Below are 25650 nucleotides of genomic sequence, written 5' to 3' on the forward strand. Positions count from 1 at the left end.
CTTGACTTATTTAATTGTTTTTTTTGGGGGGAGGGCATTGATTGTTGGTTTGTTTTGTTTTTTGAGATAGGGTCTCATGTGGTTCAGGCTGGTCTTGAACTCTTAATCCTCAAGTCTACAGGTATGCATTACCAAACCAAATTGCCAGCTTTTCTTCCTTGTTTTTTTTTTATCTTTTCCTTTTTTTTTTTTTTCCGAGACAGGGTTTCTCTGTGTAGCCTTGGCTGTCCTGGACTCACTTTGTAGACCAGGCTGGCCTCGAACTCACAGCGATCCACCTACCTCTGCCTCCCGAGTGCTGGGATTATAGGCGTGTGCCACCATGCCCGGCTCTTTTCCTTTTCTTGAAACAGAGTTTTCCAACAAAGACTCCGCTGGCCCGGAACTCACTCTGTAGACCTGCACATCATATACGTACATGATAATTCACAACAGTAGCAAACTTACAGTTATGAAGGAGCAACGAAACGATTTTACGCTTGGGGTCACCCCAACTTGGGGGATTGTATTAAAGGCTCGCAGCGTTAGGAAGGTTGAGAGCCACCGATTTACACTAATTTAGCCTCACGAACTCCTGCGTCATCCTTGGGGGTGTGAAGCGACACTGTTTTGCTGTTTGCTTTTTGAGACAGGGTCTTATCTTAATTATGTTGCCCAGGCTGGTCAAAGTTGTGGGCCCAAGTGGGCTTCCTACTGCTACGTCACTGCAGGCACCAGGAAGACCTTTTGACTTTTAACAGTAGCAACTGAGGCAGGGAGAAGCAACGTCTGGCAGCAGGGCCATATTCTTATAAACTCAACCAGGCTGCTTTGATCTCTATGCCTCTGTCCCCTTACTTAAAACGCAGGGAATCCCTCATACGAGGCCGCCAAGATCCCCAGAGCTTTAAGCTGAGCGCACTCCAGGGCCCAATTCCGATAATAATTTAGGGGAGGCCTTGGAGAGGGTCCCTGGTGGGGTGCGTCCGCTGCTCTGACCCTACAGAATCCCTCCCTCCCAGCGCAGAGGCCGCGCTCCTCCCCACCCCACCCCACCCACCGCCGGTTCTGCCTCCCTCCCGCCCTCCTCCCCTCGCTCCCTCTCCCGCCCGCCCGAGCCCGCGCCGAGCCCGCGCCGGAGCTGAAGCCGGAGCCAGAGCGCGGGCACCGCGGAGCGGGCGGCGGGAAGGCAACGGTGTCCAGCGACCCGCCGCCCCGCACAGTCCCCGAAAGACCCAGGCCCCGCGCACCCGCCGGGGCCAGAGGGAGCCGGGACTGTGCAGGCGAGCACCCGCCGCCCGGCTCCACCGTGACCAGTCCGAGGTGAGCCCCAGAGGAGGGTGCGCCCACCGGAGGAGCAGCCCCGCAGACTCCACACCGAGCTCACTTGTGTCTGGAGCCGGGGACGCGTTAGGAGGCTTTGGCCGGGAGCCAGCGCGGGCAGCGGGGTGACCGGTCCCGGAGGGCACGGGGGAGCCGGGCAGAGCGGCCGCGCGCCGAACCATGCACCGGGCGCAATAGCAAGAGCAGCGGGCCGCATGGAGGGCGCCGGAGCGCAGGGACAGCGCGGTGGCCGGCGCCCGCATGGGCTCCCGCTCGCGCTCCGGCTGGCGCTGCTGCTGGTGGGCTCGCCGTCGGGCCGCGCGGGGGCTCCCGAGGCGCAGGAGCCCGCAGCGTCTGGTACCGTGGCCCCGGCGGGAGGCGACCGCTGCCGCGGCTACTACGACGTGATGGGCCAGTGGGACCCGCCCTTCAACTGCAGCTCGGGCGTCTACAGCTTCTGCTGCGGCACGTGCGGCTACCGCTTCTGCTGCCACGACGGCCCGCGCCGCCTGGACCAGAGCCGCTGCTCCAACTACGACACGCCGGCCTGGGTGCAGACTGGCCGGCCGCCCGCCCGCGCCCGTGACACCGCCGCCCCGCGGGACCCAGCCCGCGAGCGCAGCCACACTGCGGTCTACGCGGTGTGCGGTGTCGCCGCGCTACTCGTGCTGGTCGGCATCGGGGCACGCCTGGGCCTGGAGAGAGCGCACAGCCCGCGCGCTCGGCGCACGGTGACCAGGTGAGCGCGCCCGCCCGCCCTCCTGCCCGCCTTCCTGCCTTCCTGCCTTCTGCGTCCTCACCGCCCTCGGCTGGGTCCAAATTCCCCGGCAACTGCATCCTTTTCGACCCCCTCCCTTTAAGTTCTAGAGCTCTCGACAGCTTCCGTCTTTCTTTTGTTTTTGTTTTTTTTTTCTTCTTCTGCGTCTCTGTCTCCCCTGTCCCCTCTTCACAGAGGGAGGCACCTGATAGCCTTCTCTTCCCTTGACCTTCCCTGTCTATACTGGCTCTGGGTCGACCTCCTTGTGGTTTTAACCTCCCCTGCAGAAGACGAAAAGTCGGCGTCCAGGGGAGGGGGCAAGGACGATGGCCAGGCGGGACAGGGACTGGAGCACTAGTGAGGGTGGTCTTGGGCTTAGAGAAAGGGAGAGGGTGCGTGGCTGGTTCTCCTGCTGCGTCTCTCACTTTCCTCTCCGTCCTCCCACCTCCATCCATTTCCCCAACCCAGTGTGACTCAAACCTGACCTTCATTCCTTGGAGTTTCAGAAGCATCCCGTCCCCCCCCCCCCCAATAACCCCCAGGCACTGGTCTGGCTTTCCAGCTGCTCAGAATGGGATCAAGTGTGGAGGGAACAGACCTGCTTGTTTCCGAGACCCGGCCAGCTGCTGGCTAAGTTTCTAGCTTATTTTGAGTTTTCAGCCGAAATGGAAAGGCCGAGAGCTGAGATTCTGTCTAGTCTCTAGAGCCCCCCTCAACCTCCTCCACTTGTACCCCTGCCTGTGCTGTCCTTATCCACCCACGTCCCAGCTCCATTGGGAATGTAGACTGCGGACACCAAATGCAACAGGCTGCAAGAGAAGTGACCATAGATAGAAGAACCCCCCATCCCCCACCCCCAACCCCGGACCAGACGTGGATGTCTCAAGGGCACATCTGGAAAGTAGTTGCCACCACACCATTTTGCCCATCCCTTCCAGACAGCTGGAAGGCAGACATGGGGCTAAGACCTGGTATTTCTCTCCTGGAGCTAGTGCACTGCTACCATGGGCTGTAGCTGGGGTTTCTGAAAGCCGTAGAGGCTGAAGCTCAACCTCTGAATTTGAGATCTCTCTTGAAGGACAAAGGCAGCAGCAGTAGGGAGGGCAGTGGGGTGTGGTGGCGCAGGCCTTTAATCCCAGCACAGAGGCAGTGGATCGCTGTGAGTTCTAGGCCAGCCTGGACTGCAAAGTGAGTCCAGGACAGCCAAGGCTATGCAGAGAAACCCTGTCTTTTTGTTTGGTCTTTTGGTTTTTCTGTTTCGTTTTGTTTTTGTTTTTTCACTGAGACAGGATTTCTGTTGTAGTCCTTCCTCCTGGTTGTCCTGGACTTGCTTTGTAGACCAGCCTGGCCTTGAACTCAGAGACCCGCCTGCCTCGGCCTCCCAAGTGCTGGGATTGAAAATGTGTGCCACCAGTCCCAGCTAGAAACCTTGTCTTGAAAAACCAAAAACCAAACCAAACCAAAAACAAACAAACAAACAAACAAACAAAAAACCCAAAACCAGACCAAACCGCCCCCCCCCCCCAAAAGGTAGCAGTAGGGAGGTCAGAGAGGCAGTGGGAGCCAAGACCCATTGTGGTACAGGGTGGCTGGTCTGGCCTGTAGGTGCCTTGTTCACTGCAACACTCCACTTGTTAAGTGCAGCTTTGGTTACGTGCCCTTAGCCAGGTGCCTTGACTCTCTGGACTCCTAGGTGGGTGTGCTCTGAACCCCTGCCCGCATTTCTCTTTAAACATACCATACTGATGCTGACGGGTAGGGAAGGCTCCTAAGTGGGCTTGGGGGCCACTGGCGTTAGGCCTTGGAGAGTCTTGTACAGAGGCCCAGAAGCACAATTCCTCCTTTACTTCAGACAACTGAGTTATCAGTTCTTGCCCAGTGATGGGATAATTGGCGGGAGCCACTGAGGATGGGAAGGGAGACGTCATCTCAGGCAGGCACAGACCCTTTTGGACCCCGCCACCCTGCAGCTAATCCTTGGCCACCTCAGGTGTCAGTGTCCTTGTTCCTTAATCAGCCATAACCCATGCCCAGGAGGGTCAGGCAGAGTGGAAGAAAATCATGAGTTCTGGGCATTGCAGGCAGCTGGGCTGAGGGAAGGCTAAGGCGGGGAAGGCTCAGCCAGACGCTGTCACAGCTGGGTGGGGGCTGGGTGTCGTGGGTACCCAGGGAGGTAGCTGCGCAAGGTCACATAGCTTTTTGGCGTTGGGCTGCCACAGAGAGTTCTCCATCGCTCTCTTTTTTATTTTTGCCTTCCTTGCCTGTGTGCCAGCTAGGCCCCAGCCTGGCAGAAGCCCACACTGGAGGAGTGCAGGTAATGTGAGGGGCCCTCGGAGGAGGCACTCTGGTAGCATTTGATAGAATAAGCAAATGGAAGGAGATGAGGGAAAAGGTTACAGGGTGCAGAGAGGGCTGCATTGGGACAGGAAGCTCATGGAGGGTCGTGGAGAGCAAACCACAGAAGGGAGCCTCAGGGACACAAGGTAGCCCTAGTTACACATGACCTCATTAGTTCCCTGACCTGCTTTGGGAGGTGGCCATCTTGGGGCCACAAGTGGGGCTGACAGGTCATGCGTGGGAGGGAAAATGAGACAGCTGAAAGAGCAGAAAGGATGCCCAGAGAGCTTGAAAGAACTCCCCAGAGATAGCAAAGTGAGACCGTGGGAGACTGCAGAGATGGCGCAGAGCTTAAGAGTACTGGATGACTTTCCAGAGGACCCAGGTTCGATTCCCAGCAACCACATGGTGGCTTATGACAGTGGTTCTCAACCTGTGGGTCATGGCCCATACCCTGTGTGTGTGTTTGTGTGTGTGTGACAACCTTTTTACAGGGGTTGCCTACTGGAAAACATCACCGTAGCAAGATTACAGTTATGATGTAGCAAGAAAATAATTTTATGGTTGGGGGTCACCACATCACGAAGAATTCTATTAGCAGGTCGCAGCATTAGGAAGGTTTACAGCCGCTGGCTTATTATGATCCTCTGTAAGCCCAACTCTAAGACTCGGATGTTCCTCTTCTGGCCTCTGAGGGCACCAGGCATGCTTGTGGTGCCCAGACACGCATGCAGGCAAAACACCCACACACATAAAATAACAAAACAGTTAAAAAAACAAAACAAAGCGAGACATTGGTGGGTACAGCCAGCCAGCCTTGGATAGTGTTAGCATCTGGCTGATGGTGAGGCGGGGGTGGGGCTGCAAGTCCCCTCAACATCTTTTTGGTCTCCATAGGACACTGACAGAACTTCTCAAACAGCCAAGCCCTCAGGAACCACTGCCTCCACCTCTGGGTCCACCCCTGGGTAACTGTGTCCAGGTACAAATGGGTGGTGGCGTTCTTCGGGGTTCCCCCCACAACAGCACAGGTGAGTCAATAGTAGATGGCCATTGGTTCATCTGTGGCAAGGTGGGGGTGGTGTGTGTGTGTGTGTGTGTGTGTGTGTGTGTGTGTGTGTGTCTCGGGGTGTTGGTTGGCTGGCTAGGGAGTGAAGGTGGAACTGCTGCCTGCCATATAGAATAGAGTAGTTTCCCGTGTGGGAGTGTAACTGGGTCTGCACAAGCCCTGGTGGGTTTGACTACAGGTGGACAGTCCTGTATTCCTCCTGGGCACGGAGAGTGTCTGTGAGAAAGGCTTCAGATTCAGGATACGCTAGCTAAGGCTGCGGATCGGAAGCTCTGACTTGTGGGTCTGGAACCCACCCCTTGGTCTTCCTTGGTGGTTCCCCCACCTTCTACACATCAGGGTCTGGGGTTCAGGGGTTAAGTGCCCCTCCATGTCTGTGAGGAGTGGTCCAGAGATTCAGCCTGGAGCCATCCACTAGGGTAGCACCCCTCGGGCTTGCTGCCATTGTTCCTGGTTTTCTGAGGCAAGCTAGGCCATTCTGGAGAGCCATCCACCCCCCCACCCCACCCCCCAAGTCGCCTGGAGCTACTGTCAGGGAGTGCTTTGAGAAGTAGTGGCTCAGGCAAGCTCAGCTTTCTTATGTTTATTTACTTATTTATTTATTATTACATATACAGCGCTCTGCCTGCATGTACCTCCTGCACACCAGAAAAGGGCATCTATCACATTATAGGTGGTTGTGAGCCACCATGTGGTTGCTGGGAATTGAACTGAGGACCTCTGGATGAACAGTGCTCTTAACCTCAGCTTTTTTTTTTTTTTTAAACAATCCACCCTCCTCTCTCTCCAGACAAGAAACGCCTCAATAACGCGCCTCTGGGGTCTGCCACCCCAGGACCCCTGCGTGGCCCGCGGCTACAGGGTGGCGGCAGCCTCACGTTGCAGTCTGACTATGCCAAGTTCGCTACTCTCAAAGCAGCTGCGCTCAAGGCCACAGGTGAGGTGCATGTTGCCGGTGCCAGCTCCCCAGGGACACTACGACCTTCTTCACCTGAAAGGCAGCCTGCCTCGGCCAATTCGGGCCCAGGGGACATCCCCGAGCGGCCAATCCGCTCCCTCCCTAGCCCTCTGACGCGGTCACTTAAAGCCGGTGCTGCAGCATCCTGACCTGCTGCTCCGCCTTGTCCCTCCCTGTCCCCCGCCCCCCTCGCAGAGGCTGCACCCCAGGACTTCTATCAACGTTTTCCCTCTACCGAGACGGCCCCGCGGACCCTCCCGGCGCGGGTCCCCCGACCTCCGGAGGACTTGCCCGCACTGCTTGATGCCTGTCCCTGGGCCCCTCCTGGCTACGTACCTCCCGCCGGCCCTGTGTCGTCGGTCCCCTACGCGGCCTGGACCGCGGGCCGCCCCACTCGGCCGGTTCCCCGTAGCCATTTGGTGGCTCAGGTCTCCCCTGCGCCTCGGCGACCGGGCCACGCACCGCGGCGTCAGTTCAGCGTGGAGAAGCTGCCCGAGGCCTTCAGCGCACAGCCTGGCAGCTTTTACAGCAGCGCGGGCAGAGGGCCGCGGCACCTGAGCACCAATAGCAAAGCTGAGGTCACTGTCTGAAGCTGAACCAATGGAGCCTTCTGCGGGGTCCAGGGACCCAGGCCGTGGAGTTACAGTGTTGGCTTTGATCCAGAAGGGCTTGGAGACTTTTGGAACCTGTGGCTAAGGGGCCACAAGGGTACCACCAGGTGTTCTGTCCTTGGGAATGTAGGGCTATCCTTACCTGTGTAAATAAACCTTCCAATGTGGTTGGTTCCTGTCCCAAGGGGATCATCAGTTACTGTACAGACAGCCGTCCAAGGCAGAGAGAAGTGGCCATAGGGTGGATGGGATGCAAGCCAAACAGTGCTCAGAGCAGACGGAGCCACAGTCATCCTAAGGTTTGAGTTCAGGGGAGCAGGCGTGTTACCCCTGCAGGGGCCCATGCGCTCTATGGGAGGCTAGCCCCTCCCCGCCCTCTGCAGCTGATCTCTCACTCAACAGTTTTGCGTTAGCCCAGCCTGGCTGATCCTCACTGACACAGTCTGGCCCTGGGCCGGCTCCTGGCTTGCTGGCTGCTTGGCTAGATTGGCTCAGGGCCACCCCCCTAATGGGCGTGGGCCACATGGACATCTGGTGCTCAGGATAGAGGGGCCTCCTCCCGGGAGCTGCTCTGGGGTGAAGGGGATGGAGATGTTGGAATGGGAGCCTAGCAATGCCCCTCCCTCTCTTGGGGTGCTCCCATGCAGGGTTGGCACTGGCAGCTCTCTCCCCCTTCCTGCCAGAGGCTCCCAGGGCCTGGCTGAGGCCCAGGGTGCTGTCAGCGCATCTCTGCATTTTATGCTCTGGCGTGTGTGGGGACACCCGGGCTACAGCCAGGTGAGGTACATGACCTCAATGAAAACACTTCCTGTGTTCCCAGGGGTGACACACTGTCTGAACAGCCGCCACCATTTGTTGCTGTTTCTTTGGTCCTAAGAGACCTACAGGGCTGTCTGCAGATAAAGAAAGTAAGGTTTGGGGAGCTAAGTACCTTGCCCAGAGCCTCTCAGGCCTCTGCCATGTTGATGCAGCCTTGGTTGTACTGTGCTGTGGTTAGCATGACCTTTCTGCTCAAGAGCTTTAGATTTTCACTGGGGCTAGGCCGAGGCCAAGGGCAGGGGCCATTACTCCACGCTGACTGAGTGAACACTGCAGGTGGGACCCTCCTGGCTGCTCTAATTCTTTGGGGTGGGGTGTACTCTGCTGTTAATGCCTCTGGGGAAAGGGTGTGTGGGTCAGCGGTTGTTTGCAGCTCAGCCCCAGGCTCACTTTCACATTGGATCTTCCATTCTACCTCTGCCGCAAGCCACCAGCCTCTCACCCGCTTCACAAAGCATTTGCTATACTTCTGTACTTGCAGGTCACACTGCTCTCATCTGAGCAGTAAGCCTATGGCGGGGAGGTAGGGGTTAGTGTCCCGTTAGGCACACATGCAATGGTGAGGGGCCAGTTTACCCAAGTGACTCACCTGGGGAATACCGGAACATAGCTGTATGGGGCCAGCAGACAGTGACGTGCTTAGGAAGGCCCCGCCTACAGGAAGTGCAAGTGAAGGAATGGACTACCTGATAGGAAGTGACTTCAGACCTCAAGTTCCCAACAACTGCTACTGCCAGCCAGTTGGCCAGCCAGCTGAGCAGCAAGGGCAGGAACCTGGACGACCCTAGAGTGTCAGGTACACCTGCGGGCAAGAAAGGCCCATCAGACTGCAACCATCTGGGTGCCCTCAGTACCTAGCTCAATGCTGGCAAAGTCACACAGTCGTTCAGTTAAGTCACCATAGCGGTCACACTACAGACTCACAGAGCCGTGTGTTAGGTGGTACCAATCTGTGTTTATTGAGTAACCTATGTCCAGCACAACGCGACTGTTTCAACATCAAGGAAGACATAGGTGTATTCCCTGTTCAGTGAAAAACCACCCTCCCGCCCCTCAACAAGGAGAAAAGGCACAGTATATACACAAGACACAAGGGCTGGGCTGCCCCTTAGGCAGGGGCCATAAATTACAGTGATGGGGGAGAGGCGGAGGAGAGATAGGTGGAGTCTGAGGAGAGGAAGGCCCCGCCCCACCCGCTCTCTGCTTCACCCAGCTTGAAGGGAGAAGCACAGGAGGAAGATTCCTCTCAAGTCTCTCAGGGAGCCCTGAGCCAAGCAGTCCACAAGAGCAGGACCACTCTTCCTAGGACCCACCTCCCCCACCTCAAGGCAAGAGACCTGATTCCTACTGCCTACCCTGAAAAAGAGGCTTGTTGCTGGGGAGGGCTTGGGACCAGTGTCTGCCACCCTGGCTTATTCACAGACAGGAATTAAGGATAAAAATACACTATATGGGAGGTAGGAGTTAGGGTGTGGGTAGGAAGGAACAAATAAATCATGCTGAAGACCCCTGGACCTCAGCCCCACTGGTGGCTTCATCCTGGCCAGCCCCTTGGGCCTACCGTGAGCTCAGGCTGCCATCTCAGGGGGTGGACGAGGGGGAAGGAACAGGACAATTAAATAGGATACCATTTATTTTTTAAAAAAATTAAAAAACAATGCCAACATTCATTTCACCCATCCCTAGGCCTGGCCCTGCCTCCCACCCACTCCCCAGGGCTGGGCTCCCTTCCCCCGCTGTCCCTGTAACACTGAGAGAACAAGGAAAGGCCTCAGTCAGGCCCAGGGGAGCCAGTGTAGGCCCAGGGGAGCCAGTGCAGGCCCAGGGAAAGGATGAAAGACACCACAGCAACTTTGCCCTGTATCATGGCAGACCCAAGCACACACATATAAAAACATTTGTATAAAAACGGGCACGTCAGACAAGTCCAGAATGCAAAATGCTCTCTGGTGTATAGAGACCTAGTTCCCAGAGAAAGCCTGATAAAAACAGAACAAAACCAAAACAAAACATAATAATTAAAAATAAAACAAAACAAAACCCAAAGAGGCAGAAAGGGGGACAGTCTCTAGAGGGCTGGGGAAGGAAGGGGCTTGGCAGCGCCCTAGCTGCTGTCAAGTGGGGAGATCACCCCATACCTGCTCAGGCCATCTTTCTTCTCGGCCCACCTGGACCATGGATTTATCACAACAGTTTTAAGGAGCTCTGCCCGCGGTCCTACTGGCCTAAAACGCTCCAAAAGCCTTAGCAGGTAAAAGCTCAGAAAATCAGTCTTGCCTTCATTCTCACAGCTCTTGGAGGAGGGAGAAAAGCAGATGGGGAGACAGAGGGAAGATACGGGGAGAAAGGGACGAAAGCGGAAAGAGGGGGGCCAAGCCCCAGACGTGGTCAGGAGGCAGCGATGGCGGTGCCTCCACCCAGCTTGACAATCATCTGCTGGCAGTCACCGCAGGAACGGCGGTCACCCACCTTCTCCAGGGTGCGGGCAGCTTCAGCCAACAGCACTGCCCGCTGGCCCGGGGAAGACAGGAAAGAGAGGGGAAGATGGCGGCAGGCCAGCAGGATGGCAGTAGCTCGTTCTCGTTGGCCAGGCCAGGTGTCTACCTCTCCTGTGGGAATGAGATTTATGTAAGCACTGTCCCAAGGACTTTTTGTGACCTCATTTGTTGATCTCGCCCTCTCCCTGTGAGGAGGTGTGCTCTGCTCTCCCCAGCCCTCCTCAAGGGACAGGGACGGAGTTGGCAACTGTGCTGACTGAGATGCTCCACTCTGCTGCTGTGGTGGGAGGACATCAACTCAGCGAGCACCGTTCCTGCTGCCACCGAGCCAAGCGCCAGCTCCTTTCATCCCTCCCCAGTGAGGAGTAGCCAAGAGAGCCGACAAGTGTGTAGGAGCGCTGGAGCACCTGGCCAGATGCCAGGGCTCCATCCTCTCTGCTCCCGAGTGCAAGGCCACATGGGCACACCTGCAGTAGGGGCGCTGCTGGACTCACCGGGCTTGCTGTTCTGGGTGGTGCGCCGCCTTAGGCTATGCTCCAGCAGCTGGTGTGTGCGGGTGGGGCTGGCTCCTGCCATCAAGCGCACAGTGGCTTCATGCAGGAACACCTGGCAGGTACAGGGGACATCAGTCAAACTCTAGGTACTTTCTCAAGCAATCTCTTCTGCTCCCTGATGCCTCCCTCTTTCCCCCATGTCACCCTGCTTTCTTGCTCTTGGAAAACAACCCATCGTATCCTCAAGCCAAGCTAGACAGCAACATGAGCAGTAAGGAAGTGGACAGAGAGCACAGGCCAGCTGCCAGCGGGAACAATACAAGATGCCCCAGAGGCAAAGGTGACTGCCCCTGCAGGTGCCCTTTAGAGTTTGAAGACAGTAGTTTGGGTGAAGCCTTGTCCTTGAAGGTTCTGTCCCAGTCAGACAAAAGGACAAAGGAGGAGAGAGGGGGGATGAGGAGAACAGCTAGGTTGGTATCAAGTTCACTATCTTATTTCTTCCGAAGCCGAGCCTCTCAGTCTGGTGCGGCCCTTTGACATTGCAGCACAGCGCTGTCTTTTCCAAGGGTCACGCTGAAGGGGTGCAACAGAGCCAATTCCCCACCCCAAGGCATCTCATGGTTGAAGTTTCTGGCTTTGTGTCCTTGCTCTCTTTGGTCACATGGGGGTCTTCAGATTGGTTGGTCAGACCTGGTCCTTGTTTCCTGGGATAAATCAATGTCTCTTTTTCTGTTTTTGAGACAGGGTCACACTGTAGTCCTGGTTGACCTAGAACTCCCAACATAGACCAGGCTGGCCTCAAATTCAGAGACCCAATTGCCTCTGCCACAGAGTGCTAGGGTTAAAGGTATGAGTTACCATGTCAGCTCAAAAAAAAAAAATGATTTGTTTTGTGTGTGGATGTGTGTGTGTGAGTAGATGCCACCCTGCATGCGGAAGTCTCAGGGCTATCTGTGGGGCTCAAGCCCTCATGCCTGGTAGCATGTGCTTCTACCTGCTGAACCATCCAGGGGCCTCAATCAGCCGCTTTTAGTTAAACAGAGCCCACTGGGGGTGGAGGCCCAGGTCTAGTGTTCTAACTTTTCTTTTCCCAGTGCTAGAGACAAGGTTTCACTCCATTGGCCAGGCTGCCCTTGAATTTGCAATGCTCAGCCTCTGGAGTAGCTAGTGATGCTCCTCAGGGACGGTGGGCAGGAGGGGAGCACCGAAGCCTCCTGAGCAAGGACAAGCATGAAGAAAGGCGTTTCAGGGGAGGCTTTGGGTGCCAGCTAGTCTGTGAGCAGACCAGAGGTCTGACCTGAATGGGTGTAGGCCAAGCCTGGGGGCATACCTCACCCCCTCTTGTTGAGATAAGGGCTCATGTAGCTCACACTGGCCTCAAACTTACCATGGGCCAAGGATGCCTTTGGGTTCCTGATCCTTCTGCCTTTATCTCTCAAGTGCTAGGATTACAGGCATGTGCCATGACCTTCGAGACTTATTTGGTGCTGGGGTTGCTGCAGGGTTTTGTGCATTCTAGGCAAGCATGCTATCAACTAGGCTGCTTTCCCATGGCTAGTGCAGGTGCAGATGGCTGTATCTTCCTGCCGTGCTAGCCGTCGTGCGACCCTGAGGATGCGCTTTAGGCTAAGGGACTTCTTCCCAGCGGCAGCCTTTCCTTTGAGTGCCCTTCCAGCTCAGCTCACTCCTTTCCTTGGCTCCTATGGATGTGATGTCCGCTTTTGTTCCATAAGGTAATTGAGGCACCAGTATGTGGATCCTCACACAATAATAAAAGGTGGTGGTGAGGCAGAGGAAGTAAGCCATGGAACACTGACTTCTGGGCAGGACACAACCAGCGCCCTCACTAACTTCCTGTCATGGAGAGGGGTGGAGCTCGTGAGGTCTCAGCCCTCTTGTGAGGACCTCTGTGCAGGTATGGGACTAACGGGAGATGTAGCGTCAGCAGTGGAAGTGCAGCCGCGGGTAAGGTCCCACGTGCCTGTGAGCAAACCTGGTGAAACTCACTGGGCCATTAAAAAGCAAACAAACAGAAAAAAAAGTAGCAACGGGACCAGTTGGGACAAGGAAAGGAGCTGCAGAGTAGGAAGGAGTGGGTAACAGAGTGAATGGTAGCAAAGCACATTACATACACATGTATACATGCATGGAAACGTCATAATGAAAACCATTATATATAATTAATATGTGCTAATAAGAACAAAAAATAAAGTGAAGGATATGCCATTATGATTATGATACATTATACATATATTAACTTGCAATATATATATGTATTATATATAAAACCTATAAATATATGTAATTATTATGTGTCAAATAAAAAATTTAAATATATTTTTAAGTGGGGCATGGTGATATATACCTTTAATCCTAGCATTTGGGAGACAGAGTTGAATGAATCTCAGTGAATTCAAGGCCAGGCTGGCTGACACAGCAAGTTCCAGCCACTCCCCTACACCCCCTTGAAATGTTCAATACAACCTAAGCTTGGGGGGCAGTGCCTGTAATTCTATACACAAGGTGCTGAGGCAGACTCAGGGCCAGCCTAGGCAATATATTGAGACTACTTCAAACAAAAACAAATCTGGGTGTGGTGGTGCACATCTGTGATTCCAGCACTCAGGGAGGCAGAAGCAGGAGGATCACTGTGAGTTCGAGGCCAGCCTGGTCTACAAAGTGAGTCTAGGACAGCCAAGGCTACACAGAGAAACCCTGTCTTGAAAAACCAACAAACAAAACCAAAAATGTCCAGTACATTATTCTAATGAGCAAATACGCAGAAGGAATGACTCAAGTTTAGAGGAGTGCGGTTGTGCAACCGTCCTCAGAGGCTTATCGCAGATGCTGTAGCCTGAGCGGGGTGCTGTGGAGGGAAGGCAGAATTGCTGAAAAGTTCCCAAGTGGCTCAGAAAATAAATTACAGTGAATTTCCCTTTGAATGTGGCTCTCGGGTAAGGCTGCCAGCAATCTGACAACTAGTTATGACTGCCAGGCTCCCTTGTGGCCAGAAGCAGCTCCTTAGCTGCCCCTCTCCCTCTCAATGCTCTTGTACATCTGGCTGGTGACAGATGGCTCTGGGCTGGGCACATAGCAAGTGCAAAGGAACCCATGCACCTAGCTCAGTGTTGGGCCCGAGTGGGTGCCTGACAGGTCACCTGGTTGTCTCCAGTGTCACAACCACAGTAGCCTATGAAGAGACCTGGGGCTCAGGCCTACACACACCAGGCTGCACATCCCAGCAGCCTGAGAGGCCTCACCTTGCGGTATGCTGGGCGGAAGCTGTGGGCCAGCCTGCGCAGGCTGCCCAGGTCCCGCTGGAAGCCAGCCAACTCGGTGCCTGATGCATGGTAGGTCTCACCCAGGACCTGGCTGGCACCTGCCTGCTTTTGCCAGAGTGCAGTCCTCAGTGACAGTAGTAGGTCACAGGTGAGCAGCTGGACCACCTATGGGATAAACCGAAGGGAGACAGGTGACTGGCCTATGCCTAATGCAAGGATCCCAGCGCCCTGCCAGACCCTCAGACCAACGCTCAGTAGCTCTAGCGCCTGAACCCAGGTGCAAAACCCAGGGGTTGGGTCTGTAAAACACATCTGGGGGATACTAATCCTGTCCCCCCCATCGCCCCTGAGGTGGGAGGTCTGTCTTCATCACTCTGCAGGTAAGACAACGAACTCTCTAAAAGGGACACAGCACAGGTGCCAGGGGCAGGGAGAAAACCCTTGCAGGATGGAAGGCACAGGTTTCCCAGCTCCTGGGAAATCTCCCATGACTGGTCTGGAGGGTAAGTCACCCAAAGGTACCAAGACTTCTCTCCTAGGGGAACCACAGGGCTCACTGATGCAGCAGTGGATCCTGGGATAGAAGGCAGCAGAAGAAAGGAGGAGGGGCACCATGAATGCAGAACCACGAGGGCTTGTCATGTTTGGTTGAACGACCCCCAGCTTTCCCACTTGGTAGCTCCATGACCCTGGCACATGGCTTTAAGCCTTAGCTTCCCCATCTGTAAAATGTGATGAACACTTTACAAGACAGCACTGAGTGCGCGCACAGCACAAGCTGCATGTGTTGCGCAGGTGCTGACAAGGCCAGGCTGCCTACTGGGCTCCCAGAGGCCCATCAGCAACACCTGTAGCAGTAAAGGGGCCACAGCCACAGAGATTCCCTGCGGGCCACTTCTCATCTGAAAAGGTTTACTTATTTATGTATATGAGCACTCTATTTGCATGTACACCTGCATAACAGAAGACAGCAGGAGACAGGAAGAGGGCATCTAATCTCAATATAGATGGCTGTGAGCCACTGTGTGGTTACTGGGAATTGAACTCAGGACCTCTGGAAGGACAGCCAGTGCTCTTACCCTCTGAGCCATCTCTCCAGGCCCCAAAGCTGGCATTTCTAAGTTGTAGATGTTGAAGCAGCATCTCTTAAGTCTGGACTGGCACACTCTCGCAGGCCTGTTCTCCCACCCTGAACCACAGCTTCAAGGGTGGCCACTACAAAGCTCTCTAGCTCCTCAACCAAGGTTCACAATGGTTTCCTCATGAAGACACACACCATAGAAGACCAACAGGAAGCCTAGCAGTGGCCTGCCACCTAGCCTGTGATCTACATACTGCCTATCCTTGTAGAGGTGACGATCACCCACTCTACTGACAATCACTATCTCAAGTTCCAGCCCAGCCACTTGGGACAATACCCCAGAGAGCAGCTAGCTCTAACCTTCCTAAAAGACCCCCTCCCCTCCCCTCTGGGGTCACCACATATCTTCCTAGGAGACCAGCTGTGACCAGCTCACTCTCCAGGACAGGTAGGCCTTCAGCAGTGCCTTTAAATCAAGGTTGTCTCTCCAAGTGATGTGGCCAGGCCGTGGCTCGCTGGGAAGTCAGGGCAGGCCTCTGGGATGCACTGTGGGAACATTGCACACGTGCTGCCAGAACATGCAATGCAACTACAATGCACCGCAGCGGCCCGCGGGGGCTGTGGCTGGAGCTGTGCCACTGGCTGGAGGGTAGGAAACTGGGGGAGTGGTGCAAGTGTGGAGCCCTAGCCGTTATTTGCTGCTTATAAGAAGCTGTCTGCTAGGAGGATCTAGGACTGAATGGAGGAGGTACGAACACATTTGCCCCAGGAATCAAAAGGTGTGTCTGCCCCAGTAAGTTCCATTTTGGGGCAGGGAACTATTCTTCTGGCTTCTGTGTCTTAGAGAGCCCAACAGGCTGGGTAAGCTGGGGTGGGAGTGCTCATCTGGACCAGACCCAGTGCTGCCTTGAGGGGCTGGCTAGGTAGGTCCCACTCACATGGGTAAGGGAAGGGTCAGAAGTAGCTCCGCTGACGTTGAGACTGCTCCATAGCTGTCCGCTGGCCCTCTCACAATGACAGAAGGAATTCTGTTGCCCGTCTGCTTTTCCAGAGACTGAGGCGTGCATGGCTCTACAGGTATAGAAGACGGCCTTCACCAAGGGGCTCCTAGGGCAGAGAGCGGGAGGGGAGAAGCACAGGAGAGCCTGTTAGCTGGGTAACAAACAGAAGAGCCTGAGTCGGGCCCCTTATCCCTCTATCACTGTGGCATCTGCTGTCACAGTGGCGCTGTCACAGTGGCTAGCACCAGATAGGAAACACTGGGTTTGAGGCAAGTCAAGTCTTTTCCTGTTCAGTCCTACTTGGTGCTGGAGGTGACTAGATACCCAGAATTAGTGTCAAGGGTCTGGACTGCGGAGAGAATGACCAGTGCCGACGCTGGGGGTTGTGGAGGTAGGATCTTGGGTTAAAAGCCCAGTTGTGTTGGGAACGTTTTGTTTCAATCCCAGGTGTGGAATATGAGGCTGACCACTGCAGCTATGGTTTGTCCTGGGCTCTAGCAGGGGTGTGTTTTTGCTAGGTGCAGATAGTCTACGGTTGGGATTCTGAGGACTCTTCAGGGGGTAGATAATGCCCAGAGGCGCTCTGGTGGCTGCTGTCACTCTTGGATGGCTGGCTGGAGATATCATGGACTTGCCCCAAGAACTCGATGCCCCTAATCAGCAGGAAGTAGTTTAAAGAGATCTACACACCTTTTCTCCTCTAGCCTTCTCTTTCTCCTACCTAGTACTGGGGGCTTGGAAGTGACTGGGGTGGAGAAGGGTGGCAGGAAAAAGAACCGAATAAAGTAGGCAAAAGGCCGGCTACAAGGGTGCCCACTCATGACAGTTCTGGAGAGCAGAGAAGCAGGAAGAACAGGGTAGGGAGACCTGCTAGGCACTTACTTAGCCGTCCGCTGTGGCTCTATGGCTCAGAGGCACAGGTAGCTAACCACCTGCTGAAGCCTCAATATCTTCTGGAGGAGTGAGAGGCAGACACACTCAGCTTGCACAGGCTGGTTATTTAATGGATGGGGGGCTTAAAATTAGGGCTACTTAAGCTGAGTGTAGCACATGCTTTTAATTCCAGCACTCGGGAGGCAGAGGCAGGCAGATTGCTATGAGTTCGAGGCCAGCCTGGTTTACAAAGCCAGTCCAGGACAGCCAGGGCTACACAGAGAAACCCTGTCTCGAAAAACCAAAACCAAAACCAACAAAATAAAAAATAGGGCTACTTAAGTGAAACTGGGACAGCTCAAATGGCTTACGCCCACTCTCTGCAGCCCTTCTGTGCTCTGGGTAGAATTCTGTTTGGCAAGAAATGTGTCTTGGCTTTCAAGACGGGACCCCAGGGGCACTTTCTGCCTCATTGCATTTTATAGTTTTACCAAGAGCACCCAGATCCACCCAAAAACCAGGTAGGGCTGAGACAAGAGTCAAAAAGAATGGCTAAGTTTCTGGTTATGCCTCATGCTATTGGTACTATAGTTATTTTAAAAAAAGGCTGGGGGGATGGAGAGTGAGCTCAGCACGTAAAGGCACTTGCCACAAAGCTGATGGCCTTTTGGTCTCCAGAACCCACAAGGGAAGGAAGGACCCATTCCTGTAAGCTGTCCTCTGACCTCTACACATATGCCATAACAAGCACACATTTGAGCAGATATACATGTTTGTGCACACACACACACACACACACACACACACACACACACAGAGAGAGAGAGAGAGAGAGAGAGAGAGAGACAGAGAGAGAGAGACAGAGAGACAGAGAGACAGAGACAGAGACAGAGAAAGACAGAGGGGGCGGCGCTGAGATGACTGAAGGGAGTAGAGTCGCTCTGTGGAGACTGGAAATGCAGCTCATACAAGCTGCACAAGCTGCAGGGTGTCCCTGAGTGGCCACACTACATCACATTGCTGTTTCCTGGCTTGCCAGGGGCTATGCTGGTGCCATCTCCTCTAGATGGCATGGCATCCTAGGGATCAGTGATAAGCTGGGGCGCCTGGAGAGCCATGAGCAGAACACACACAGAGGGCGGTGCCGACCCAGATCGCCTCTCTGTGGTCCCTCTGCCCCTCCCCAGCTCCCATCTGTCATGTATTTCCGACCCCAGATCAGCAGGCTCTCTGGACCTGCTCCTTTCTGCTTCCTCGCAGACTCCCCTGAAGAGAAGTAGGCGAACAATCAAGGAGCTTACGCACTCAGTCACTTCCAGGGCCTTGGGGACCCATTCTACTTCAGCAAAGTGAGAGCGCACGGCTGCATCATCTCCCTGGAGCCAGCTAATGGCCATCGTGATTGCGGAAGTCCACCACCGACAGATGACATCCGGACCTGGATGGGAAGAGCAGCAGGAGGCGTCCATTAGGACCCACAGGAGGCAGGTCTGAGGAGCTCTGTGGTGCGGGACCTGACCCTCAGTGGCATGTGGCATCGTAATGCTGTGCTGGGTAAAGGGTCTCCGGCCTCCCACCCACTCCATCTGCCAACACGTGTCCAGGACCTTAAGATGCTCACTTTGGTGCTCTGTTATTAGGAAACTGGCCTGAATAGACACTTAACAAAAGTGTTCACTTCAATGTTAGATTTTTATCTGTTTATTTTTTGAGACAGTGTTCGTCTGTGTAGCCCTGGCTGTCCTCGTACTAAGAGACCCGCCTGCCTCTGCCTCCAGAGTGCTGGGATTAAAGGCTCGTGCACCACCACTGCCCAGCGAAGCCTATATTCACTTTATGCTTTTATTGCTGCAGTTTCCCTTCTGAGTCTCCGGTTTCTCCACTATGCTATCAGGGACCTCACAGGGTCAGGTCCTCCAGTGAGGAACAGCTGGGTGACAGAAAAGGAGCAGGAACATGCATTCCTTTAAACTCTGCAGCCTAGCCACCACAGCTGCTTTTCTGGGATCCTTCTCTCCCTAGAGGGGCAGGGAGAGGCTACCCTGGCATCCCGGACCCCCAGGTGCTTTGGGCACTGAGAAGTGGCAGCTGATGTGCTGTCACTCTGATGGCAGTTTAGAGGGAGAAGCAACAAACAGCTCAGCTCTGTAGTCAGCAGGGAGATGACAGCTGAGGGAGTGGGAGCTGGGCGGGACAGATGGGAGTGTTAGGACCCTGCTCCAGGGACCCTCTGTAGCTAAGGTGAAAATCCATCAGCCCCGGGTATTCAGACCCTCTGTTGCCTGTCCTGTGCATCTGGAAAGAGCCTCACCTAAGCCACCCAGCCAGCACACCTCAGTGGGGTACTCACCCACTCACGTGTCCACTTAGACAAGGACCATTATTTTCTGTTCAAAGAATGTGGTCCATGAGGGGTTAACTGTGGGCTGGGGCAACCTAGGACTAGGGAAGATGCCTTAAGATACACTGCTAACTAATTGTGACGGGCAGAGGTCAGACAGAGTGAAGTCAACGCTCTTTGGACTGTGGACCCAGCCAGAGAGACTCACCCAGGGCTGACTTGAGCACAGAGGTGCTGGAGAGTGGTGGGGCCACAAATCCCACAGAGTCCACAAAAGAATGCAGTAATTTCAAATACTCCAGAGCACTGGAAAATTCACTAAATAGAAAAAAAAAAAGCTCATGTTTATGACATAGAGAAGACCGTACTTACACGCTTGCCCTGCATACTACACCTCTAAGCTTGGCTGCGTAGGGATCCAGTTCTGAGGCTGAGTGGCCCTCTCTGGCTCCCTTTCCCACCATCTCGGGCTCACCAGTTCTGCCCATACACATGCTGTACAGGCCAGCATGTCGCTGATATTCTTCCTCACCCTGAGGGCCAGCCTTCTCGTCCCTGTGGACAACCCTGAATCATCTTCCTCCAGTAGATTCCAGTGCCACATTCTTCCAGAAACTGGCCACTGCCTAGGTAGAACCGGCTCTCCCTCTTTCCTCAGGAGCACTCCAGTCAGGGCCTGGCCCTGGTATCAGTGATTTTGATTTTTGTTTTGTTTGTTTTTCTTTTCTTTTCTTTTCTTTTTTTTTTTGAGACAGGGTTTCTGTGTTAGCCTTGACTGTCCTGGACTCACTTTGTAGACCAGGCTGGCCTCGAATTCACAGTGATCTGCCTGCCACTGCCTCCCGAGTGCTGGGATTAAAGGCTTGCGCCACCACTGCTGGGTGATTTTGATATCTTTTTGTTTACTGGGTCTTAATCTTGAGAGAAAGGCTGTGCTCAGAAACTGTGTAAGAATTTAAAAACTGCATGGTCACTGTAGAGCTGGGTTTCCAAGCTCTCTGGGCCAGACGTGTGTGCCTGGTAAGCTCACCGTATCTCACTCCCATCTCTCTCAACAGTTCACTGCTCTCTGTCCCCAAAAGCAAAGCAAATCCATCCAATTTCTAACTTGCTCTGACAACTGGCCCCAGTTGGTGAAGGGATGTAAAAGGCAAAAAAAAAAAAAAAAAAAAAAAAAAAAAAAAAAAAAAGGACATTGTGGGGTTCTGAGCCAGACCTCAGATTTTGAGAAATAACCTCACATTCCATTTTCTGACAGGCTGTTTTGGTTGAGGAATGCTGCTTGAGGGGACCAGCTCCAAGGCAGACATACTGGAGGCCTTGGGACCTTACCAGCTCTCTTCTTCCTGGTCACCAGCCTTCTTCTTAGCCTGAGGTTTCACCAAGGACTCCACAGCTCTTTCCAGGAGGTTTTTGCAGAAAGCCTGATGTACCTGGGCAATGGGGTCAGCTGGAGAGAAAGAAGGGTTATAAATGGGTCTTTGTTTAAAAACAAAACAAAACTCACCGATATAGAGCTTGTCTCTGTAGCCTCGGCTATCCTGAACTCCATCTGTGTACCAGCTGGCCATGAACTCACAGAGACCCGCCTGGTTAAATAGGTCTTACTTATGAGCCCCGCTGGAGCTGAGGGTGCAGCTCAGTGAGAGCACACGTTAAGTACCTGTGATGCTTCAGGTCTCTCTTGTACAGCAAGAAAAAAACCTAAGAGCTCTGAAAAAAGGTAGCAAAAGAGCCTTGGAAAGAGCTGGGCCCGCTACAAGGACCAACTCTTCCCCAACCAAAGCCTCAATTACCCTTTAGGGGCTGGCTAGATGGCTCACTGTGTAAAGGTGCCTGCCACCAAGCTTGATGACCTGACTTCAACCCTGCAGCCCACACAGTAGGAGAGAAGTGGCTCATACAAATTGTCCTCTGATGTCATATGTGCTGTGACACTTGTCCCTACCAACACACTCAAAATTGTTGGGATTCAGACCCAGGACAATTGGCTGAGGTGTCTATCGAACATACCAAAAGGACGTGGCCTCCAGGTTCTCCCAGCATCCCTCAGTCCCGACCTGAACTTTCCAGCCCTGGGCTGGGCTGGGCTTCCTTCTCCCCCACAGGCTCTTCGCTGTGTAACCCAGCATTGTGGTTCTCTCTCCCTCTTCTCTGCACAAGCATGCTCTTTCTCTCCCCCTTCCTGTCTGTGTGGTGACTTCCCTTGCCTGTTCCCTGGGACAAGTGAACCCACCCAAGAGCTGTCCCCAATAAACCTGCATTTATACTTTAATTTGGCTTGAATAGGCCCACTTCATTGATGGAGAGTACCTATCATCTGGTGCTGTAACTCTACCTATCAAATATACTAACTACAAACTCTACCTATTAGATACCTATCAAAAATACAGAAAATTTAAATTAAAAAAAAGAAAAAGAAAAAAAGAAAAGAAAAGAAAGAAAGGAGGGAAAGAGAAAAATTATCCTGTGAAATGGCATCTTTTGGCGCAGGGTTTGGAGTTCCAAGTTGGAGCTATAAGGTAATGGCTGTAAGCCTTATCAGGGAATGGAAACTAAAAAGGTGAGAACCAGGCCAGGCATGGTGGCGCACGCCTTTAATCCCAGCACTCAGGAGGCAGAGGCAGTCAGATCTCTGTGAGTTCAAGGCTAGCCTGGTCTACAAAGGAAGTCCCGGACAGCCAAGGCTTCACAGAGAGACCCTGTCTCAAAAAACAAATGAAAGAAAGAAAACAAAACAAAACAAAACAAAAAGGTGAGAACTGCTAGCCGAGAAGGGAAGGACAGCAGCGGGCTGCAGTGCTCCCGACTATAGGGAACCCTGTTTCTCCTTATGGCAGTGGCTGCGGTCAGCATGCTCTGCCTAAGCTGATCAGACAAAGGGCCCTGCAAAGCGTTAATGGCTGGCAAGTCCCTTTACTGGCAGGCTCTCACCACGCCATCACCAGCTCCTTCCAGTCCTGGCCCTGATGTGGCCAAGAGGACAGGGCTGTTTCTGGACACCTTCCCTAGGAAGGGCAGGAGGAGCAGGTCTGTGGGAGGTCTACCCTGTGCATAAAGCTCTCAGAGGATTCACACTCATTTTCCTTTCTTTTTATTCTTCTTCAATTTTTGGTGTCAAGTATAATCCTTACACTATACAATAGTTATTTAAGAAGAAAACAAAACAACCCACCCCCACGTTCGACTCTGTCCTCTGTGCTCACAGAGCACGCCCCCTTGGCCCACAGACTCCCCACTCAGCAGAGCAGCCACGGCAGACATCTACTCCTGTGCTCCCTGTGTGCGTCTACCCTGGCAGCCTCTGCAGCGTAAGACCCGCAAGTCAGCTCCAATCACTATCAAATGCCAGGCACGGAAAGCCCGCACCTCGGGCCGCCGCCTGGAGCCCTGTCCCTGTCACCGTCCTGAGCACTGATGACTGCCTGCGCCTATTGTTCTCTCGCTGCTTGTCTACGACGTCCTTGTGCTGTCCCAAAGGACCAGAAGGCCCAGAGGCCAGGAAACAGCAAGCTCCACACCTTTGATGTCCTCAAAGTGTCTAGAATGTGGGCTAAGAACATAGCTGGTGCTTAGTCACAGCTTGTCATGGGTGACCACAGACTCTGCCTGCCTCACACAGCAGAGCTCACACTTGACCTCAAGAAAGTTACTCAACCTTTATGAGACTCAGAAAAGGGAAAAAATAAAAAAATAAATAAGGTGGAGACACCTGGCCTCGTCTCCCTCGCTCGCCTGTCCCAGCTCTGGAGAAAGCAGCCTCACCTGGGTTCCTCTGGGCGCAGTACAGGCTCTCCTTGGCTGCTGACTTGATCAACCAGCTTCGCTCCATGAAAAACTTCTGGCCTAAAGGGTGGCAGAGCCAGCGCAGGGAGTCAGGGACAGCGCTCTGCTCTGGGCCACACAGACTCTGAGCACGATTAAGGAAGTAGCTCTGTAAAAGAGAAGGACCAGGGGTGATACGGAGGTAGCAGAATGCTGGCTGCAGCTACTGTGCGTCACTTGAAGGCAGGCAGGCCCTGAGTGAGTCCTGACAGAATCCCACCACGGAAACTAGAGAAAGTCACAAGGTCCTGGGGATCAGGTGAGGTAACTAAGTCCTCTTGCCATCAAGCGGCAGGCACCACACAGGCAGCGGAGCCCCTGTTCTGCCGTCTGCCGAGCCTGTCTAAGCCTTCTGGAATCTACTTCTCTTTTACCTGCTGGTATTCAACAGTTACCCAGGGAGGAGCCTCGGAAGTCCCTGACTTCATCTGTGACCCTGTGAGTGCCTAGCCAAGCAGGCCCCTCAATCCTGGGACTTCTCAGGTCATTTAAATTGTGTATCTTTTTTTTTTTTTGGCTACTTTTTTAGCTCTCTTACCTTTGTGTGAAGTTTACAGAGCAATACACGCTCAGGACCAGCTCTCAGTACCACACGAGGCAGGAGGCTTGCACAGGACCACGGCATGTTTATGTCTGACCTGAAAGGAAGTCTCTAGAGAAAGTCTCATGCCTTCCTTGTGTGAGCCCCACTCTGAGAGGAAAGACCAGAAAGGGCCTTCTTTTCTTCTAGGCAAGCTTAAAATGATAATATAAACAACCTAAACACTTTTCTGTGTGTATGTTCACCACGTGTGTGCCCCTAAGACCAGAAGAGGTGTCAGAACTGAAACTGAACAGGTGGGCGTGAGGCCCCGGGTGTGGCTGCGGAAGGGAACAGCAAGTACTCTCAACAGCTGAAATGGCTCTCTGGCCTCTCTCTCTCTTTTTTTAAATTAACATACAAAGGGTTAGGTTTCATCACGGCAGTTTCAAACAAATTGCGTTTTGGGGGATTCTCCTCCATTTTTTCCTCCCCGACCCCATACCTGTCCACCCCCAGTAGTTTCCTTTCCGTTTTTTTTCTCTCTCTCTCCTCTTTTTCTTTTTTTAAAAAAGATTTATTTATTTTATTTATTGTATATGAGTGCCTTATCTGCAGAAGAGGGTATCAGATAACATTATAGATGGTTGTGAGCCACCATATGGTTGCTGGGAATTGAACTCAGGACCTGTGGAAGAGCAGGTGGTGCTCTTAACCTCTGCGCTGTCTCTCCAGCCCGCTCTCTTTCTTTTCTCTGTGTAGCCTTGGCTGTCCTGGAACTTGCTCTGTAGACCAGGCTGGCCTGAAACTGAAGAGATCCACCTGCCTCTGCCTCCCGAGTGCTAAGATTAAAGGCGTGCGCCACCACGCCTGGCTCTTTCTGTTTTCAAATCATGTGTTCTAGTGCATACTCTTGTCCCTTCCTAAACACTGTTAGTTTCATGCCAGGCTCCCCACTATATACAACTAGGATGTGAACAAGAATGTGGGACTTGCCTTTCTGAAGCTGTGTTACTTTGCGTAATACAGTAATTTCTAGATCCATTTTTTTCAACCATCATTAATTTTGCTTTCCTTCACAGATGAGTAAGACTTCTCCCGCAGCCCCCCTTCTCTCTCATTACCCTACCAACATCCACTGATAGACATCTAGGCTAGTTCCATGAGAAAGAGATGTTGAGCTGGGTGTGGTGGCATACACCGCTCTTTAATCCCAGCACTTGGGAGGCAGAGGCAAGTGAATCTCTGTATGTATTGGAGGATGTTTTTGTACACTGTGTATTCAAAGGCTGCAGTCTAAACTTTGCCATTGTCATCTTTATGAAGCATCTCTTAATGCAGTGTTGTGTAAAAACTGTTCTCCAGCACTTCTGATTGGTTAATAAGGAGCTGAACAGCCTATAGAGCAGGGCAGGAGAGGATAAGGCAGGACATGCAGGGGTTAGGGGTGGGGGGAGGAGAGAGGGAGGGGAACTTCCATAAGACTGCAGGTATCAGGGCTGGGAAGGAGACTAGCCCATCACAGTGAGGTTAGAATAGCTCACTGTCTGCCCGGGGGCCATTATCTGGAAGCTAGGGTCGTCATAGAAAAGCCACACTTTTACAAGTATGAGACCAGCCTGGTGTACATAGTGAATTCCAGAACAGCCAGAGCTACATAGGAAGACCTTGTCTCAAAACAAAACAAACAACAACAAAAGGATGTTTCAAGTGTCTGTCTGGCACTCAAACCACCAGCGCCTAGGCAGGACAAAAATCATTTCAGGCCCCCAGTGTAAGACACACACAAGAGCACGCTGTCTGCTGTGGTTTTAGAAACTCTTCCCCCACCCTGGCCCCTAGTTCTGTTATTTTTCGAGTGATAGCATCTCCATTCTAAACCC

At 53.3% G+C, this 25650-nt stretch overlaps 2 protein-coding genes across 3 annotated transcripts in view; one reads left to right on the top strand and one right to left on the bottom strand.

Annotated features, from left to right (window-relative positions):
- The first annotated feature begins 1098 nt into the window (after positions 1-1098).
- On the top strand, positions 1099-10152 carry SHISA8 (shisa family member 8). The gene is made up of 4 exons (XM_084748397.1): positions 1099-2041; positions 5294-5427; positions 6256-6402; positions 6619-10152. Exons 1-4 carry the CDS (start codon positions 1518-1520, stop codon positions 7011-7013), a joined length of 1200 nt encoding a protein of 399 aa, XP_084604523.1. The 5' UTR covers positions 1099-1517; the 3' UTR covers positions 7014-10152.
- The window catches only part of SREBF2 (sterol regulatory element binding transcription factor 2), a 61239-nt gene continuing 44377 nt past the window's right edge, over positions 8789-25650 (bottom strand). For both annotated transcript variants that reach the window (XM_084748337.1, XM_084748336.1), the window contains exons 12-19: positions 23188-23356; positions 20755-20872; positions 19631-19740; positions 18387-18519; positions 16146-16314; positions 14106-14291; positions 10846-10957; positions 8789-10462 (exon numbers count right to left, since the gene is read on the bottom strand). In XM_084748337.1, coding sequence (XP_084604463.1) covers positions 10242-10462; positions 10846-10957; positions 14106-14291; positions 16146-16314; positions 18387-18519; positions 19631-19740; positions 20755-20872; positions 23188-23356 — 1218 coding nt within the window. In that variant the 3' untranslated portion in view covers positions 8789-10241. The remainder of the gene's footprint in view (positions 10463-10845; positions 10958-14105; positions 14292-16145; positions 16315-18386; positions 18520-19630; positions 19741-20754; positions 20873-23187; positions 23357-25650) is intronic.

The sequence above is a fragment of the Acomys minous genome (genome assembly GCF_964271855.1).
Source record: "Acomys minous genome assembly, chromosome: 12".
NCBI classification, from domain to species: domain Eukaryota; kingdom Metazoa; phylum Chordata; class Mammalia; order Rodentia; family Muridae; genus Acomys; species Acomys minous.

Bases quoted from the DNA above. Each gene is read 5' to 3' on its own strand.
- SHISA8 (XM_084748397.1), top strand. From the start codon at position 1,518: ATGGAGGGCGCCGGAGCGCAGGGACAGCGCGGTGGCCGGCGCCCGCAT. The intron at 2,042-5,293 runs GTGAGCGCGCCC...TGGTCTCCATAG, and splicing joins GCTCGGCGCACGGTGACCAG to GACACTGACAGAACTTCTCA. The intron at 5,428-6,255 runs GTGAGTCAATAG...CTCTCTCTCCAG, and splicing joins TTCCCCCCACAACAGCACAG to ACAAGAAACGCCTCAATAAC.